We start from the raw sequence: 17,512 nt of genomic DNA on the forward strand, positions 1-17,512 counted from the left end.
GCCACGTAAGTGTGGTTGTAACAAGAGCTCCAGCTCGTGAAGGAGCAAGCTGCGCAGAAGAACAAATCTGACGTCAAACAAAGAGAGCAGGCAGGTCTCCCACGCCGCTCCACTACGGACTTCTCCACAACCTCGACTCAAAACACACGGGCGTTGTTCCTGCTCCCTCGCCTTATTTTCTGCTTTCCCGCACATCCCCTTTTTTTCTCGAGTTTGCGGCAATAAGAGTTGTTGGCTCTTTATTGATCCCATGGCTTTCTGCCGAACACTCGAACATTTTTGTTGACAGTGAACACGTATTGGCGTCAACAATGTGCAAAGGTGCCGAACAAGATATGCCTTCGAGGGATCCTGGTGAGCAATGGCCGCGAACGACTAAAACATATTGTTTCGAGTAGTGGGTGTGACCTTTGATGGGGGACCAGTATCAAACATTTCCTCCTCATCATCGTCGTATTCAATGCGGGGAGGCGTGTTAAGCAAGACCTCAGTGTCAATGCCATCCAAGAAATTCTGGGAATAAAAGAGACGCGACTTAGTGTACTGCGCTTCATGATTCATTACTTTGCCTCGCCATCTCTCTCTTGTTCACCGTAAAAAACTTGCCACGAGAGACGCCAGCAGGCGCAAACACGAAGGAATACGACCGGTATCGTTTTGATCGCAGGGCAAGTAGGCGAAGCATGACTGACACCAGTGGTAGACACCATTCCTGTAAATCATCGTGTGAAGCGTCACTTTGTGTCCTATAACGATGACAAAAATGGTCAGAAAAGCTCGAGCTCAAAAAAAAAAAAAAAACGCACCAGCTCTGTGACCTCCACTTACCAAAAACTTGGACAGCGGCCACCTTGCGAATATCAAATCCTTGGCCAAAGTGTGAGTTGATCGAGTCCTTGCAGAAGTTTGCAAGTTTTCAATGGTCCTCTAGGAACATGCGCGCGTGGTGCCCTTCCTTGAGAGGCTTGACCTCAACAAAAGCAATCTCCCTGCAACCTCGGCTGATGATCGCGTCTGGCTTGTACCCATTCTTTCGACGTTCCTTGGGGCCTTCTGTCTCTTTGTTGGCCCAATCAAGTACGTACTTGCCCTTCTTCGGGAAGTAGAGTGAGAAAAGAGTGTCCAAGGCGGCGTGACAAAAGGTATCCTCTAAATCTTTCTCGAAGCAATGGTACTCCAGGGAAAGCTTCAGAGCCCTAATATACATGAAAGACAAGAAAGGAAACGTAAACGATACCGCTATCATAGTCATATTATATCCCGCACCTAGGAGTGACAAGATGTACTTACAGCATCTCGTACAGCAGCTTGACGAACTTGAGTTCCTTGGTGTTAACGTCCACGTCAAAATTTACTCCATCGGACAACTGCTGATCAAGAGTGGCGCAAAGCTGGATGACATTAGAGCTCAGCGTCGCGCGTGGCCATGCGTACAATTGTCGGAGCTTCTCGTGCACGGTTGGCTGGACTCCAGGCAAGCTCTTCGACATGTCCCAAATATAATTGAGGGATCTAAAGAGAAAAAACATGAAACAAGATAATCAAGACGCTCTGTTCTACCACAATATTTATATTGTCTTTGAACAATCCAACCAAATCAAGCACTTACAAAAAGTTGTGGATATTCTCCAGCGTAGTTCTTTTGTCAAAGTCGCTCACAATGTCGATCGCGATCAGTTGAAGGTTATGGAACGATCGCCCAACATTGATGGATTCGACCAGGTACTTGTATGTGCTCAGAGAAGCAGAATTGACGTAAAGCGCGGATACATCAGCTGGATCCACAGGGGAGAGTGATGACCTGCGTCCATGGTCGTGTCGCGGACGAGGCGATGATGGAGACACAGCGGAGTTGTTGCGTGAGGCAGCGGATGGCAACTGCTGGACTGTGCTGCTGATAGATCTATTGACCATCAGATCTGCAAGGTAGATAACAATGAAAACAAGAGTCAGTACAGCTAACGTTAGGCTTCCCAGAAGCATGAGTACTGCCTATCGTACATAGACATACCCTCCGAAATTTTCTTGATACGTGCCCGTACACATGCCCGAGGTCATTCCAAACCACCAGGTTGCTTCCCCTTGGAGCCTAAGTAGGAAGATTGTAGTCTTAGGATGAATTACAATCCGAAGCATGGATATTTGGATGTGAAAATTGCGGATGAGTCTTACCAGGGGAAGGGCTGCCAATGGCTGGTTCTTTCGACTTCGCAGCAGGCTCCTTGGATGAGGCCAACAATGGCACACTTGATGACTTGTGCTCGAGGCGGGTCAATTTCACGGCTATTCGGAAGCGGATCGAGTCGTTCTGGTTATAATAATAACGACAGCTTTCCGGCCAAAGAATGAAGCATGTAGCTTACCAACTTCCACGAAGACATGTGCTGTGCTAAGCTTTGACAACTCTTGTTCTTACTGTCGGACATTACGCATCATCTCGGTAATGTGCTCGCGCTATATGCCACAAAGGAATAAAGGAATTGTTACATAACCTGTAGAGTCCTCGTCAGAAAGTCGCTGGCCCACATATTTATGAGCCCTTTCAATTGAATTGAATACACCCCTTTTTGGGAACATTTTTCACAAGACACCGCGGTCGCGTCTAGTAGTCCACTTGTCACCTATGGCTCTGTACCTTCGCCGGCGCCGTCATCTCTTTCATAATTGAGAATATAGTCAAAGACATACATGCAGAGTGGATGCGCCTGGCTGTCAGCTTTGTACGTGAAAAAGACAACCGTATTTACTGAATTGACCTAACTATTTTAAAAATATGTGGACCCGCGACTTTCTGACTGACAATATTGCCGGGCTCTTGGTTCGCACACTTACCGTCGCCAACCCCTCGTCGATAATTCTGTTGAGATCTTCGATTTTCTCTTTCGCCAGATGGGCACCAATACGCTTCTTGCTCGTGTCATTATGCGTCGTCAGGTATGGCAAGATCTTTCCCGTCCAAAGACTAATCAGTCGTTCTTTGCTTTGAATGTCCGGAAACTTCTCCATGAATGTCCTGAGTGAAATGCGTCGTGCCGCCGTCTCATCATAAAAGCGCTTATAGTCGACAGGATTGGCACCTCTTTCTTGTGGTTGTGGAGTATGTTCCGATTCCTCGTGCAGAATGACAGTAGACAAGATGTTAGTTTCACGAAGGACAAGGCTGATCTTCAACTCGTGGAGTGCGCTCGAGAAGGTTTCGATCAAGAGAATGCACGCTCAGATTACGCTGGAAGACGCACAACCAGCACCCAGGGGCCATCACCGTCGTCCCCCACTTGTCATAGGCAGGGAATGTTGACAGCTACAGAAACCGGCGCGTGGATCACAGCCTCACACATTCTCCTCATAACCGAAAATGTGCATAGCAATTCTCAAGGCGTTCCCCAAGAGTCTGACCAGGAGTGTTGGGGGCCCCGTCCAATCGGAATCGCGAGCAACATGGCAAGTGGAAGGAGAATGGACGCTCCATTACACAAGAAGAAGCACTACTTGTTTCCTTATCCATCACCAAGCTCCATTCCTTGCCGTAACGGAATGAGAGTTGGCTGCGAAATGCATGCATTCCGCGCTGGGTGGACCAGCTTCACACACCGCGTTTTCCGCATCGCGCATGTGCATATCCATCCACAGAGCTTTCCCCAAGTGTTCGGCTAGGAGGGCTTGGGGACCCTATCGTCCACATTATTTTGCCATGGTGCTCTTTCCCTAGTCTCCAAACACAGCAAATTACATAAAACGTACCTTGGAGGACATGGCGCGTAGTGGAAGATGAAAGTTCGACGCCCTTTGTCTGATGCATGAACCGTCACAATGGTGGCAAAAGACACACGCTGACACGAAAAAACAGTGGCAACACCTTCTCCCTCATTCCTCATCAGCTCTCCTTCACTTGTTCTCTTCCCTCATTCCCTTCTTTCTACTCAACACATCCACTCACTCAGTTACTCATTCTCTCGTTCAACCGCGCACCATCACCCAGCTTCACGTCCATCATGTCTCAGCTCAACCTCTTTTGTCTAGTCGATGGTGAATCCACGTCGAGAGCCTTTCCGCTGTCTGTTCCTTCGACACAAACGGTCGGTGGCCTCAAGAAGCTCATCAAGACCGAGAAAACCATTGCCTTCAGCGACATTGATGCAGACGAGATCACGCTCTGGCGCGTCTCGATTCCACTTACGGGTGACGACGATGAGCATCCAGATCCTCGACACTCTGAATGAGAAGAGGAAACTGCGGTCAACGACTCGCCTCCTCAGGATCTTCACAAAAGAGCCGGCTGAAGAAGCAATCCACATTATTGTGCAGCGACCTTCGCGAGGTAATGCAGCCTTGCTTTCTACTGATTAACTCTTTCTCATAGTGTGTCCATTACATGACGACTAATGTAAATATATGTACTCCATGCTCCTATGCTCCCTTTTGTTCAGCCCAATCGCCTCCTGTCAGCGATTACATTTCTCAGAAGAGGCCAACTGTTGAAGGTGAGAATTCTCCTAAAGGCTTTCGTGTATATGATTCCTGTTGACTTCGTGCTATGTCTAACCATTTATTATTATGAAATAGAACTGGATTTGCCGAGCAACAAAAAAATCCGTATAACCGAAAGCTGGAGATAATATACGGCCTCTGATGGAAAGGTTGTAGATTTGCCTCATCCTTGGATCGACTTACTTGCGAGCTCCGAATTCGAACCCGAATCGCGAATAGCATTTGATCACCTCAAGGACGACCTTCGAGCTGGCGACGCAATCATTATACCGAGTATGGGTCAAAGTCCCAAGGATTTTGGACTTCACGGCCATGGTCGCACACTTTTCGTTACGGAGCAAATGCTGAAACTTTGAGAGGATATGCGTGGCGGCCAAGAGCGTACATACAGACGAGTCCTGTCCGGTCCGATAGGCGTTGGCAAGTCGTACCTCTCTTATTTTCTCGCAGCAAAGGCGTATGCTGAAAGATGGCTCGTCCTCTACATATCAGATGCAGGACTACTGGACACGAAAAGGGAGGGCGAGTCAGAACTGGAGGTGGTCAAGCGATTCCTGGCACTCAACAAGGACATTTTGACCGGCGCCGAGTTGGAGATGCTTGTAAACGACTACGATGGCACACAGAGCCTATCAACGAACGCCATTTGGGTAATCTTCCGAACGCTACTTATGACGAGGGATCGAAAGACACTGTTGCTTGTTGACGAGCATGGAAAATTGTTCGAAAAAGAGCCTTACGTGCCGGTAAAGTTCAAGTCGCTGAATCCTCTGTTGTCGTACCACTGGTGGGGAGAAGACGCCAAGGGGTCCCGGGTGATTTTCACAGGCACCGCGCACGCCAAATACGAAATGACTATCCTGGACGAAAGCTATAGGCGAAGTCAGTGGTTTTTGTAGGACCCTTATCAAGGAATGTATTCTCCAACCTGCTGGACACGTATCCTCGCCTGAGAACACCAGCCATCAGAAGAGAAGTGACAGAAATCACGAACTGTGTGCCGCGGGAACTTGTGTATCTGTCAGCTGACGCCGAGGATCTCGACCCAATCTCCATGGACGACCTTCAAAAATGGACGGAAAGCCGAACCAAAGATTTCCTATCAATCGCAAAGACGTACTACGGCAGTCGCACTCCGTTTAGGAAGGAACGATTCTACAAAGCCCTCCTACAAACGTTCCTTGGCAGCACTAGCGCAGTCGATTTCGAATGGGACTTCATGGATCTAGGACTCGTTTATCGGAGCAAGGATGTCTCCCGGATTGGAACTCAGTACCACATTTTATGCCGCCCCGCCCAGAAGGCTCTTCTTGAGCTGTTCAAGACGCTTCCACTACCTGAGGATACCAAGAAACGAATTTGAGACGGCACTGTGTCATCAGCTCATATGTGCCACCAAACCAATCGTGCTCAATGCGACAGATCTCAACGGCAGAAACCCGACTATCATTTCACTGGATTTTTCCCACTGTGATACCCTCCAAATCGACAGGACTTCTCTTGGATCCGGCCACGAAAACGTTCTGACCCGCGGCTACGAAGGATATCCTCGGTTTGACTTCATGCTTGGACCGCTGTTCATTCAGGCATCCATCAGTGACTTTGGACAACACAATAAGAAGGACTCGGCAGATATCCGCAAGGCCTTCAACGACAGGGATAACGAGGGAACGAATCAGATTGAGCGTTACCTAAATGATATGTTTGGTCCCGGTCACTCCGCGAAGATAGAGGACAACAGGTTTGTTATCACCAGGGACGGTGTGCCTGTGCCTGGATTTCGTATAGTCTACATCCGTGGCTCTCCCGGCAAACCTGCGCACCGCGAGTGGGTTGACAAGCTCCCTGATCTTCTACATATCACCTTTGAGGAACTCACGGAGAAACTTTTCAAGAATATAGTTAGTCAGTCCTCCAGGGAGTAGAACTTTAATGCCTCCTCCAAATAATCCGAATGTGCATTGCCACGTTTTCTTTGCCACCGCTCCCATCCCTTTCCTTTGCTGTAACTGTGGAGAAAATAAAAAAGAGGAGAAAGTAGCGAAACATGGAAGCAGTTTTTCACGGTAGTGTATAAACAAGGCCCTACGTTCACTACAACACGTTTTTGCCTCAGTCTTTATTCATCAAAAAGTGCCCATAAACACTACACGCTCACTGCGTCGTTGCAATCAAAATGCCGATTCCTAGGACTATCAACAACGCATTCGAGGTGTGTATTTCAAAGCTGTCTCTGGAGCAAACACATATTGCTTGTATATGAGCATAGTGTCCTCAGCTGTGCTGATAGCCACATCTGAATTCTCACCATGTTAATCTAACCTATCTAAGCGCCGCCCACGTCGGCCAGGGCGTTTGTAGCTGAGGCAAAGGTTTCTTCCAGGACTTTAAGGATTTCCTGAACAAGAGCAATGTCCTCGATCTGGCCGTAACCTTCATTCTCTCGACTGCACTATCCACAGTTGTCAAATCGCTGTAAGCGTCTGGCACTCTCTCGGAGGCACTCCTGACACTTTGCGAGAATCGAAATGCTGACACCTTCTTCATATTCAACGTCGAGGATATCATCACGCCCATCTTCGGTCTAGGCGACAACAGAAGCTTGGAAATACCTCTAGTTGCAGATATACCACTAGAGCCTCTGCCAGTTGGACGGAGCAGGTTCATACAAGAAGATGGGGCGAAGCAATTTCTCCATGTTTTTTCTTGGAGTCTAATACCCTCCATATCGCAAATAAAACGCTTGGATGATGAATAGTAACCTGGAACTGGGGTCGCTTCCTCAATACTATCATCTACTTTATCCTTATCGGTCTCTTATTGCTCATCATCGTCAAAAGTGAGTTTCTAGATATCCGTGTTATATGCTACCGCTGCGATCGTGTGTTCCTTGAGACCTGGACGTCGTATACTTAGTACCTCTTCCCTTCTGCTCACAGTGTCTATGTTTTGAGACGAAAAACATTTGTCAAAGACAAGGCCTGTGAGTACTGTGGCAGGGCTGCCATCATTGCACTTCCTGGCTCTATCAAGATGTCCGCCGCAAGGTCGACAGCGACTTCAGCTGCGGATTTTCACGTCCGGCACCCTTGGAACACAAAGCGCCCTTATGAGAGAAAGCCCGCTAAGACCAATACCGGTATCGGGTCGGTACGCAGTCGAACGTAGATGGCATTTCCTATGCGGATCAACAAGCGAACTGGCGGACCTCAACAGATAGGCCTAAACAACAGCTACATAAGCGAAGAAGACCAGACCATGAACGGGATCCGCCAGCTTCGCACCTAAACAGTCAGCCCCAACACCCATGTTCTCTGATTTATTCATTTAATGTTAAACAGTGTGCTTCCCTCATTTTTCGGAGCTGTGCTTCCTTCCATTTTTTTTTTTTTGGAAGTCTATGTGTAATTTGTACGAGGCAACTGTCTATCTTGACGCCCAGCGGTCCAGTAGCCCAGCAGTGCACCCCGCAAGTGAGGAAACACGCTCAGTCCTCTGCGTCAGACATGCCTGCGCTTAACCCCGGATGATCCTTGCTGCCCTGTGCTTCCTTTCTTCAGTGCGTGTGTGGGCAAGTGGATCTCGAGGTCCCCCGAGCAGCGAGTCGTCATGTGACAGCCAAAGCTGGCTCCCCTATTCCCTTTTTCGCCTTTCCAAGCTGTCAGCCAGCTATTGCGACCTTCAGCCCTTCCTTATCCTCTTTCCTCATCATTCCTATCCCTCTCCTGTCCTACAGCACCTTTTCTGTCACTCGCCTTCACTTCTGCTCTTTGTATCGCAGATCGCGTTCTCTTTTCCCCGGACACGAATGCAAGCAGTCTCACTCTCTCAACAGGTACGGATGCTTACCATCTGTATGCACACTCAACCCGTGTTTCCACCACCAAAAGCGAATCCACCTTCAAATCAGACGCGTTCTTGTATTCACATTTACTTTCACTGTTGTTTGTCCTCCTTGCTTCAATGCAACACAGATCGCAGCGGTCGTTGTCGAATCGGCTTCGTACATTAGCGCGCTCCCATTCCCGCTTGGCGTAGCTGCAAGCCGATCGCATCACCACGTCCGCAATGCAACGTCAGCTGTCAAGGCTGCAGCACCCAGAAATGCCGCATCGATTGGGCATAGCCAGGTACAGATTCCTGAATGCCTGAGATTAGCGGCCGAGACAAGCACGCTGTCACTCTCGACCCTCCACCAAGCAGTCGTCGCCCTGGAAAAGAGCCCCCGCGCCGTGACCGCGGCCCATGTTGAGTCGCTTCTTCAACAAGTCAAGGGTGTGTGCTTTTGTTGATTCTCCAAGGGGTGTATCTGCAAACAGATCGCGGAATTGTGGAGGATCTTCAGCCTTTGATACCTGTGTCAGGATACCACCGGGATCGTCCGGCACGATTAAGCAGCACAACTCATGGAAAATTATCATGTTTTTTCTCACTGGGGTAGATCAATTAAGGCAACTCGGCGGACGTCATCCCACCTCATCAACCTCTGTTCCTGCCATTTCCCCTCCTGTTGCCTCAAGAGGTGCCTCAAGGGTATGGCTTCAAGGTATGTTCTGGATATAAGGCTACATGGCGCCTAATATCACTGCCATTTCCAGACGACTTTATGGCATACTTATCAATAGCATTCTCCATATCTGTCTTATATAGGTGGACATACTTCAGATTTGCACTTTTTGCACCACACGCCTTCAATATCATCCGCGAATAACCGAACTTTTGCACGCACTGGACACGGATGCCGCAATTACTCCTCCTTCCGGTTCATCAATCAACGCAAGCTGCAGAAACTGGAAGCTGAAGCTATGGCCAACCCAAATAACGCGGCAGCGCAGGCTGAGTTTTACAAGGTATGTGGTTCATGCCTGTAGCGGTCCAGCAATGCAGCGACAAGTCCCACGCACTGTTTCTGTTGACTGGCATCCGACCACTAATTTTGTACGGTTTTTGCATTTTCAGGAACTGCTGCGAATTGACGATTACGGCGCCATCATATCACGGTTCGAGTCAGGCAAATTCGCTAATTCAGAGACGTCGTTGCAGTACTATGCAATTGCCCTGGCACGGACCAACCAGGCAGAGCAAATTGTGCCAAAGATTCTTCAACGACTTCAGCGTCAACCCCTTGCAACAGAATCAGAGGCATTGATCAGCAATATTGGACAAGGAGTTCGACGTGCCAACAATCTTGGAGCTATGGAAAACGGTGTCACTAATGGTGGTGCGGCAGTCGCAGATGCATTGGCTGGAGCGGGCAACAAGGGCAATCCTATTTATGTGGTAATGGACGACAGCAAGAGTAAGTACAACCCTCGGTGCGGAATTGTCCGTGACGGGCATGTAGATGTGGATATGGACAGCACCACTAACATCTATTTTGCCTTTGTGCCATGTTATGCTAAAATAGCTACCAAGAGCTACATGCTATGGCGAGGCCTGCGATGGCTCGGGATAACTGTTACTTACGCGTTTTGCATCCTGACCTTCCTGTCGCTCGTGTTTGAGAACTCAGGATTGCTCAAACCCCCACCCAGTCAGACGGAATTTGAACCATCCGCGGACAATAATGTCAAGTTTTCAGACGTCCAAGGCGTGGATGAATCAAAGCAGGAGCTGGAGGAAGTAGTCGAGTTTCTGAAGGACCCCAACAAGTACAACCAACTCGGGGGAAAGCTGCCTAAAGGTGTTTTGCTTACAGGTCCTCCAGGTACGGGCAAAACTATGCTGGCCAGGGCTGTGGCAGGAGAAGCAGGCGTTCCATTTTTCTTTATGAGCGGAAGCGAGTTTGACGAGATGTATGTCGGTGTTGGCGCCAGAAGAGTGCGGGAACTATTTGGTAAGTTGGCTCCAATATCATGTTCATGAGAACCCATTTGATGCAAGCGCTCTCTACAGAAAGCTAACTACATTTGGGAATTGTTGGTTTTGGTATAGCTGCTGCAAGAAGTCGGGCACCCAGTATTGTTTTTATTGATGAGCTCGATGCTATTGGAGCAAGACGCAACCCCAAGGACCAAACATATATGAAGCAGACGCTGAACCAGTTACTTGTCGAGCTAGATGGGTAAGTTCACGGACAATGCAGTAAACCCTCGGACTAATGCTTGAAATATACAGAGACTAACTCCTGCGTTTTGATAACATGACGGTGCTTTAGATTTTCGCAGACGGAGGGAGTCATCATTATTGCCGCCACCAATTTCCCAGAGCTGTTGGACAAAGCTTTGGTACGACCAGGTCGGTTTGATCGCCATGTCAACGTACCATTGCCGGATGTTCGAGGACGAATGCAGATTTTGAAGCATCACCTCAAGAACATCAGCACCAGTCCAGCTGTGGATATCTCGGTCATTGCAAGAGGTACCCCTGGATTCTCTGGAGCTGATCTAGCCAACCTCATCAATCAAGCTGCTATTCAGGCCTCTCGGGAGGGCGTCAGTGAGGTCGGTATCAAGCAATTTGAGCACGCAAAAGACAAAATCTTGATGGGCGTCGAGCGTCGCAGCCAGGTTGTCACCATGGAGTCCAAACGTTTGACAGCATATCATGAGGGAGGACACGCTTTGGTGGCACTCTACACACCAGGCGCGATGCCTCTTCACAAAGCAACGATCATGCCTCGTGGAAATGCCTTGGGGGTGACTGTACAGTTGCCAGATATGGACAAGGATAGTTACACGAAGAAAGAATACCTGGCTCAAATCGATGTTGCCATGGGAGGACGTGTGGCCGAGGAGATGATCTTTGGACCCGAGAACGTAACAAGCGGATGCTCCAGCGACATTGTCCATGCGACTAAGGTGGCGAAGATGATGGTTACCCAATTCGGAATGAGCGATAAAGTGGGGCCAGTGGCACATGTTGAGGAAGACATGGCTGTACTTTCCACACCCACAAAACTGCTGATTGAATCCGAGACCAAGGGACTCATCGAAGCTGCCCAGACGCGAGTGATATTGCTATTGAAGACACACAAGGAGGAGCTCCATCGTCTAGCCAAGGCCCTTGTGGATTATGAGACTTTGACACAAGAGGAGATTCGACGGGCGATCGAAGGCAAACCTATTGTGCGCTAGGAGGAAATGGTGGAGAAAGCTTTTTTATTTTTTCCATTGTATTCCATCGTTTATAAGTAGGAGTTGAGCCATAGAAACGAATAGTACGCGTACACTCCATTCCATTGCATCTGTAGGGTAGTTTTTCTGGCTATGCTACAATTTTATTGAATGGTTTAAGACGCGGGGATGGTGTAGTAAAATTACATGTAACTGATTGAGAAAAGACGAAAGAAGGATGCGGAGTAAACTTTTTCGTTATCATACGCCTGCATCGGAGGCAGAAACCACCTTGTAACCGTCTGAGGTCCTTTGACGTCCATGATTCTGACCGCCGAGAACGCTAGAGCGTATGTTGGCTGCACGGCCGCTTCGGATGACACCCGTGCTCTCACTTGACCGGGTCTTTTGTGGCATGGCCCTTGATGACCGATCTGCAGGGATGCCATCGAAGGTGTCCATCAATAACTCAGCAGTCTCATCGAATCCATATCCGTCACTGTACATACTTGCAAGCGCTGCGCCCTGCTGTGAAAGATGATGTCCACTGTTGGCGCTGTTCTGGTTGCTGTTGTTGCTGCTATTACTGCCGCTGCCTGAGCCGTTATTGCTGCTGCCAGGGTTGCTGTTGCTGTTTGAGCTGTCGCTCCTGTTGTTAGAGTTGCTGCCCTGACCGTCTCCAGATCCGGACTGTTGGTTGCTGGCTCCGCCCAGCAGGATAGGCTCCATCTCCTGTTGCATGCAGACGTATTCGCCACCAAAAATCATGATCCCGGCAGTGGTACCATTGAGGGCCCACCAGAGGAAGGTGGTAGGGAGGTGATCGGAGTAAAGGGATGTCATGATAACGTGGTAGAGCAGCAGTGTGAGCGAGAAGTCAAGGACCAGGCGTGCACGCGCGACGATCTTTAGCAGCAGGTAGACCCTACAGAACGGAAGCGGAGGGTTGACAGCATGAATAGGATACTTATTGGTTAACGAGCCATTGAAAGGAAAGTCGACGTTACTGCAGTTACTGTTGCTGTTTGTCATCTTACCCGACAACAGAGTTGAGTAGCCAGGCCAGACCCAGGAGCATTCCTTGGGCATTATCGGCTCGGATCTCGCGGTAATTAAGGATAGCATCGAGAGTGATGTCCGACCCTGAAAACTTGAAGAGAGTGAAGACGATGGTGGAGATGGAGGTGTACCAGATAGCTTGTAAACAGACGATTTGCGACTAAGAAAGTGGAGTTGGCGAGTTAGAAAGACGAAAGGAGGAGTGTACATGTTAGTGGCTTTATATATCGCAGGAGCAAAGTCGAGTCTCATTTAAGTCAGAGATGACTTTACAAGAATAAGAACGGGATCCCATTGCGTGGCTCGGAATGACGAGTTGTTGGATGCCATGTGGGGTCGTGGTCGTGTCCTTGTCTTTGTCCTTTCTGTTGCAGGTCGTGTTATGCTCGTGTTGAGTATAGGGAATGAATGTGATGGTAGTGGATGATGGAATGCTACATGGTCTCCCGTTAAGAAACGTGGGAGACAGTGGCTTGAATTACTCCTGCGCTGGAAGACCGTTGGCTGCTCCTTATTCGTTTCTCAAAGTGTGCCATCATCCCTTTCCTCCTCGCACTTCTTTCATCACCCTTTTTTCCTTCCCTCCACTTCGCACCCAACCTTGAAAGGGAAACAAAACAGGAAGAACGTCATGTCTCAACTAGAACGTCGTCGTCCTACTGGGGATGCCTCCGCGGGAGCCGGCAGTGACAACACCGACGGACAGCCTGCTTCGACCGCAAACACCTCAACAGCAGGAGCAGCAGCCCGCAATGGTCAAGGACAGCAGCAACCGCAGGAGCAAAAGCAGACGCTCACCCAAACTCTTTCACAGATGCTTCTGCGCGCCATGATGGCCTATGCTGTCCTCACCTTTTTCAACGGAGGTATGTGAACAGCAGATCTACAACCTACCCTCAACGTTTCTCAGGATGAGATTTTTTACTGGCAACTAAAGAGCACCCTTCTGATCTATGGTTTCCATGATACTTGGACTGTAGGTTTCAGTGGAAAGAGCCAGGCACCATCACCCGCACCAGAATCGATTGTGACCACGACGACGGGTCCTGAGGGTGTAGTGCAGCAGGCCTTTCCTCAGATGTCCTTTGAGCCGCCAAAGCTCTACCCACTTTGGGCACCTAAAACCAAAGCCGTAAGCCATCATTTCTTTTTTTTTCAGGCAAGCGTCATGCTCCTAGCGATTTGGAAAACAGTGTGCTGATATGGTACTCCGTCTCTTATTCTCAACTCCCAAGGATATGTTTGTCTATCTTTCTGAGGAGCACGATTTCAAAGACTTTGACAACAAGGACAACCTCGTCTGGCGATCCAACGATATTGAACTCGGTGATTGGAGCGAGGACCGCGTCGTGGATCTTTCAATCGTCCCCTCCAAGGCGAGTTCATTTTTTAGAGTTCATTTTTGGTGCTCTCTTGTTGCACCAGGAAATTCGACTCTGTTATCTTGACCGATCACAAAAAAAAAACGTGCAGAAATTTCGTCCGCTAACCCTCAAATGCTTCTTCGTTCTTCTTTGTAATAATACCTTTGTCGAAATAACAGCATGTTCAGAACAATGGTACCCTATATGCCCATATCTACTTTGCGAAGCAGCCTGCGATCCTCGATCCTACTTCTGCAGGCTTCAGTGCCGACAATCGAGTGTACACCCGCAAGAGTAAGGATTCGTCTGTGAAACTGAGTTAAAAATACACAGCGCAAGGGTAGGCATGCTTCACTCTCTGTTCAGGGCTAATATCCAGGCTGGCCTTTGTAATATTTTAGTGCTGACCCGCTACTACCCCAAGAAAAGGGAGTTTAAGGTCAAGAAACTTGTTGGCGGCAAGCATGAGGAATCAGAATCCGGGAAGCAAGGAGTGGAAGACGTAATGAAATACCTTTGGACCTAAGAATTTCCGATTGTATGCTAAAGAATTCGCGTGAAGATGGAGATCTTAACTTCTCTATGATTTGTATTGCCGTCATAGACATCCGCCCCTGCCTCAACCATTGTCCCATACTGGCACCAGAACCTTACGCTTACCGTGTTGTCCGATCGCACCGTTGTTCCATATGCGGGAATCCCTCCAGAGCTGAAAGGAAGTATGTTCCTGGCATAGTGTTTCGTATCTATGATGAGCTGCTGAGCGCGTGCTGACCTAGTTTCTTTTGTTAATGTGCCTAGTGTATCAATTGGAGAGTACGGGAATGCATGACCAGCAAGGCAATGGATTCGTGCTCCCAGCTCTCTACGTAAACGACTTTTGGCTTTTGAAAGAGCAGATGACCCTCATCAACAGCACTGTCAAGTAAGACATGGTCCTTTTGGTTTTATTAGTGTTGTGACCTTGCGGATGATACTGTTTTTAACAACAACCAATTGCGTCAACCGTTCGCTGCTATAGAGAACTTCCTTTGAGGATCAACTTCTATCCGATCAGCTACATGAAGCTGCAGATGTACGCCTCTATGGATATCGGCATGAAGCGACAGACTGGAATGATGGGAAGCACCGGTGGGGAGTTGGATGAGGTCAAGCGCATGCTGATTGAGACCAACCCGTACCTCTTGATCTTGACAGTCATTGTCAGCTGCTTGCATAGTGCCTTTGAGATGCTTGCATTTAAGAATGGTAAGCACCAAAGAAGTGGACGGCGGATTAAGCCTATTGTCTTTTACTTAAACCACATATTCTAATGCAATTGACGTCCTCTTTACTCGATTAGATATTGCCTTCTGGAAGGACAAAAAGGGCACAGCAGGCCTGTCAGTGCGTTCGATCTTCTTAGACATTGCGCAGCAGATTATCGTCTTCGCGTACTTGATGGACAACAACCAGGACACCAGTTACATGATTCTGATCGGACAGGGTATCGGTCTCGCAATTGAGCTGTGGAAGGTCAAGAAGGCGCTCAAGATCGACATCGTTCCTGCCACCTCTGGGTTCCTTCCTTACCGCCTGCACTTCAACACCTCAGAACCCCTGACGGATTTGGAGTCAAAGACCAAGGAGTATGACGAGGAGGCGTTCAAATACCTGTCCTGGGCGGCCTTCCCATTGCTAGGCTGCTACGCCGTGTACTCATTGCTGTATCAGGAGCATAAGTCGTGGTACTCGTTCATTGTGAGCACCCTGGTTGGGTTCGTGTATACATTCGGGTTCATCAAGATGACACCTCAGCTGTTTATCAACTATAAACTGAAGAGTGTGGCGCACATGCCGTTTAGGACGATGATGTACAAGTCGTTGAATACGTTTATCGACGACTTGTTCTCATTCATTATCAAGATGCCGATGCTGCATCGTCTGGCGTGCCTTCGTGACGATATCGTGTTCTTCGTCTACCTGTACCAGCGATATATCTACCGCACGGATCATAGCCGCGCCAATGAGTTTGGACAAGTCGGCGACGAGGAGCCAAGCGAAGAGACCAAGCCGTTGTTGGAGGCGCAGGAGAAGATTGAGTCCAAGAAGGACAAGTAAAGCAGCTAGCTATACCTTCAATTCACTTTTCTAGACCTCTGTTTACTCGATTAAAAAAAAGTATTCTTTAATGGCATGTCTTAGTAGCCACCCTTGCGGTACACCTGGGTCCACTTGCTGACGATGTAGTCACCAAAGTTGATGTCGCCGTTCAACAGCTTGGTAGCGACCGATCGTGCATCCTGTCCGTCAGTGTCCTGAGCAGTCACCGTCGATCCTCCCTCGTCGTCACGCTGATCACGGAGGAGACTGTAGTTTCCAGAAGCAGCCTGGCCACTGACCTTGTCCTGGACCAGAAGCGGGATCTTGGCGGCGTAGTCTGGGTAGTAGAAGCAGCACATCGAATATCGCTCCTCTTGTCCGTTGCTAACGACGCGGTGCAGTGGGCTGATCAACTTGCCTCCAGTCAAGAGCGAAAGATAGTCGCCACCGTTGACGACTAGTGTGTTCTCGAGCGATGGAACGTCATGCCATGCGTTATCGTGGAAGAGTTGGAGGCCGACGGTCTTGGAGGGCGAAAGGATCAATGTGAGGAAGCCCCAGTCCGTGTGGGCGCTAATTTTTTTTTTTTTTTTTAGCCGATCGGAATAGAAGTATATTCGTTACTCGACGACGCAAACAAGGTCATAATAGTTCCCACGATCATTCTCTCCGGCATCAAAACTCTGTTTTTGTTATGATCCTCGGTTTTTACCTGGATCCGATCTGGGCATCATGGGCTTGATCGCCATAGGGCAAATAATGGAATAACCGCATGAACGAGATCGTCTCGCTCGTCGTACAGTACTTGGCCAGTTCTTCCTCCGGCAATGCCAAGGCCAACGCGATTCCCTTGAGCAGACCTTTGGCAACCTCACATACATTCAAATAAAACTCCTGCAACGTATGCTTAAACGCGCCCCTTCCGCGTTCTTCATCCAATCGGTCCAACGTCTCCTGGGTAGGCCAGGCATTCGGACCCTGCAATCCATTCAACCCATCGTCCCCCTTCGCCTTTCGGGCTTCCAATTCTGCAACGGGCCATTCGTATCCATACGAGAATCCTTCCTTGAGCTCCTTGGTCTTCGAGCCGGATTCGCCACCGATGGGGACGTACCCACGCGTGAACCCACCCGGTTGGATCTTGGGAATCTGGGCCTTTTGAGCGTCATCGAGGGCAAAGAGGCCTTTGGTGGCGTTGAGAATCTCCTTGGTTTTCGAGGAGGAGAAGACGGGGTGGGTTGAGGAGGTGATGTAGAAGACGCCATAGGTCGTGAAGGCGTTCAGGAGCGCGACGGCGACCTCTTGGCGCTGGACGACTGTTGAGCTCCGGCCGAGGAGTGGGGTAATGTCGATGGTTGGAATTGCGATGGTGGACGACATTGTAATTCGCTTTTTGTGGAGAAGAGAAGCGTGGGAGGATGTTGAGAATGCCGGAAGAATAGATAATATTCGCGAGCGGACAAA

At 49.0% G+C, this 17,512-nt stretch overlaps 9 protein-coding genes across 9 annotated transcripts; 6 read left to right on the forward strand and 3 right to left on the reverse strand.

Moving 5' to 3' along the window:
• Window positions 1-715: 715 nt before the first annotated feature.
• On the reverse strand, window positions 716-1,428 carry BC939DRAFT_60983 (uncharacterized protein). The gene is made up of 2 exons (XM_051561776.1): window positions 829-1,428; window positions 716-746 (listed from the first exon to the last, which is right to left on the reverse strand). The coding sequence occupies exon 1, from the start codon at window positions 1,250-1,252 to the stop codon at window positions 917-919; it is 336 nt and encodes a 111-aa protein (XP_051414946.1). The 5' UTR covers window positions 1,253-1,428; the 3' UTR covers window positions 716-746; window positions 829-916.
• Window positions 1,429-2,751: 1,323 nt separating this feature from the next.
• Window positions 2,752-3,759, forward strand: BC939DRAFT_60941 (uncharacterized protein). Its single transcript, XM_051561775.1, has one exon. It carries the CDS (start codon window positions 3,100-3,102, stop codon window positions 3,652-3,654), a length of 555 nt encoding a protein of 184 aa, XP_051414947.1. The 5' UTR covers window positions 2,752-3,099; the 3' UTR covers window positions 3,655-3,759.
• A 974-nt stretch (window positions 3,760-4,733) lies between these two features.
• On the forward strand, window positions 4,734-5,563 carry BC939DRAFT_60993 (uncharacterized protein). Its single transcript, XM_051561777.1, has one exon. The coding sequence runs from the start codon at window positions 4,851-4,853 to the stop codon at window positions 5,385-5,387; it is 537 nt and encodes a 178-aa protein (XP_051414948.1). The 5' UTR covers window positions 4,734-4,850; the 3' UTR covers window positions 5,388-5,563.
• Window positions 5,564-6,686, forward strand: BC939DRAFT_60994 (uncharacterized protein). The gene has a single exon (XM_051561778.1). The coding sequence runs from the start codon at window positions 5,739-5,741 to the stop codon at window positions 6,411-6,413; it is 675 nt and encodes a 224-aa protein (XP_051414949.1). The 5' UTR covers window positions 5,564-5,738; the 3' UTR covers window positions 6,414-6,686.
• A 1,175-nt stretch (window positions 6,687-7,861) lies between these two features.
• On the forward strand, window positions 7,862-9,168 carry BC939DRAFT_61056 (uncharacterized protein). Its single transcript, XM_051561779.1, has 4 exons — window positions 7,862-8,323; window positions 8,463-8,618; window positions 8,930-9,034; window positions 9,139-9,168. Exons 1-3 carry the CDS (start codon window positions 8,015-8,017, stop codon window positions 8,936-8,938), a joined length of 474 nt encoding a protein of 157 aa, XP_051414950.1. The 5' UTR covers window positions 7,862-8,014; the 3' UTR covers window positions 8,939-9,034; window positions 9,139-9,168.
• Window positions 9,169-9,293: 125 nt separating this feature from the next.
• Window positions 9,294-11,564, forward strand: BC939DRAFT_483432 (peptidase family M41-domain-containing protein; the record flags this gene model as incomplete). The annotated part of the gene is made up of 5 exons (XM_051559178.1): window positions 9,294-9,338; window positions 9,448-9,787; window positions 9,896-10,324; window positions 10,423-10,552; window positions 10,646-11,564. The coding sequence occupies 5 exons, from the start codon at window positions 9,294-9,296 to the stop codon at window positions 11,562-11,564; spliced, it is 1,863 nt and encodes a 620-aa protein (XP_051414951.1).
• A 189-nt stretch (window positions 11,565-11,753) lies between these two features.
• On the reverse strand, window positions 11,754-13,134 carry BC939DRAFT_490839 (integral membrane protein S linking to the trans Golgi network-domain-containing protein). Its single transcript, XM_051559467.1, has 3 exons — window positions 12,876-13,134; window positions 12,581-12,762; window positions 11,754-12,468 (listed from the first exon to the last, which is right to left on the reverse strand). Exons 1-3 carry the CDS (start codon window positions 12,930-12,932, stop codon window positions 11,805-11,807), a joined length of 903 nt encoding a protein of 300 aa, XP_051414952.1. The 5' UTR covers window positions 12,933-13,134; the 3' UTR covers window positions 11,754-11,804.
• Window position 13,135: 1 nt separating this feature from the next.
• On the forward strand, window positions 13,136-16,125 carry BC939DRAFT_443355 (cleft lip and palate associated transmembrane protein). Its single transcript, XM_051554527.1, has 9 exons — window positions 13,136-13,468; window positions 13,583-13,734; window positions 13,838-13,978; window positions 14,146-14,260; window positions 14,368-14,468; window positions 14,571-14,685; window positions 14,768-14,891; window positions 14,988-15,214; window positions 15,309-16,125. Exons 1-9 carry the CDS (start codon window positions 13,234-13,236, stop codon window positions 16,064-16,066), a joined length of 1,968 nt encoding a protein of 655 aa, XP_051414953.1. The 5' UTR covers window positions 13,136-13,233; the 3' UTR covers window positions 16,067-16,125.
• BC939DRAFT_443356 (uncharacterized protein) lies at window positions 16,126-17,509 on the reverse strand. Its single transcript, XM_051554528.1, has 2 exons — window positions 16,761-17,509; window positions 16,126-16,621 (listed from the first exon to the last, which is right to left on the reverse strand). The coding sequence occupies exons 1-2, from the start codon at window positions 17,426-17,428 to the stop codon at window positions 16,147-16,149; spliced, it is 1,143 nt and encodes a 380-aa protein (XP_051414954.1). The 5' UTR covers window positions 17,429-17,509; the 3' UTR covers window positions 16,126-16,146.
• Window positions 17,510-17,512: the final 3 nt, after the last annotated feature.

This window comes from Gamsiella multidivaricata, assembly GCF_025024155.1.
Source record: "Gamsiella multidivaricata strain RSA 2152 chromosome Unknown BC939scaffold_14, whole genome shotgun sequence".
Classification (NCBI taxonomy): domain Eukaryota; kingdom Fungi; phylum Mortierellomycota; class Mortierellomycetes; order Mortierellales; family Mortierellaceae; genus Gamsiella; species Gamsiella multidivaricata.

Coding starts and splice junctions, on each gene's coding strand:
- BC939DRAFT_60983 (XM_051561776.1), bottom strand. CDS start 1,252: ATGACTATGATAGCGGTATCGTTTACGTTTCCTTTCTTGTCTTTCATG.
- BC939DRAFT_60941 (XM_051561775.1), top strand. CDS start 3,100: ATGTTCCGATTCCTCGTGCAGAATGACAGTAGACAAGATGTTAGTTTC.
- BC939DRAFT_60993 (XM_051561777.1), top strand. CDS start 4,851: ATGCGTGGCGGCCAAGAGCGTACATACAGACGAGTCCTGTCCGGTCCG.
- BC939DRAFT_60994 (XM_051561778.1), top strand. CDS start 5,739: ATGTCTCCCGGATTGGAACTCAGTACCACATTTTATGCCGCCCCGCCC.
- BC939DRAFT_61056 (XM_051561779.1), top strand. CDS start 8,015: ATGATCCTTGCTGCCCTGTGCTTCCTTTCTTCAGTGCGTGTGTGGGCA. Junction 8,324..8,462: donor CAGTCTCACTCTCTCAACAG/GTACGGATGCTT, acceptor AATGCAACACAG/ATCGCAGCGGTCGTTGTCGA.
- BC939DRAFT_490839 (XM_051559467.1), bottom strand. CDS start 12,932: ATGGCATCCAACAACTCGTCATTCCGAGCCACGCAATGGGATCCCGTT. Junction 12,763..12,875: donor GGGATCCCGTTCTTATTCTT/GTAAAGTCATCT, acceptor CCACTTTCTTAG/TCGCAAATCGTCTGTTTACA. Junction 12,469..12,580: donor CTACTCAACTCTGTTGTCGG/GTAAGATGACAA, acceptor TCCGTTCTGTAG/GGTCTACCTGCTGCTAAAGA.
- BC939DRAFT_443355 (XM_051554527.1), top strand. CDS start 13,234: ATGTCTCAACTAGAACGTCGTCGTCCTACTGGGGATGCCTCCGCGGGA. Junction 14,469..14,570: donor GGAAGCAAGGAGTGGAAGAC/GTAATGAAATAC, acceptor TTGCCGTCATAG/ACATCCGCCCCTGCCTCAAC. Junction 14,686..14,767: donor CCCTCCAGAGCTGAAAGGAA/GTATGTTCCTGG, acceptor TAATGTGCCTAG/TGTATCAATTGGAGAGTACG.
- BC939DRAFT_443356 (XM_051554528.1), bottom strand. CDS start 17,428: ATGTCGTCCACCATCGCAATTCCAACCATCGACATTACCCCACTCCTC. Junction 16,622..16,760: donor GATGCCCAGATCGGATCCAG/GTAAAAACCGAG, acceptor AAAAAAAATTAG/CGCCCACACGGACTGGGGCT.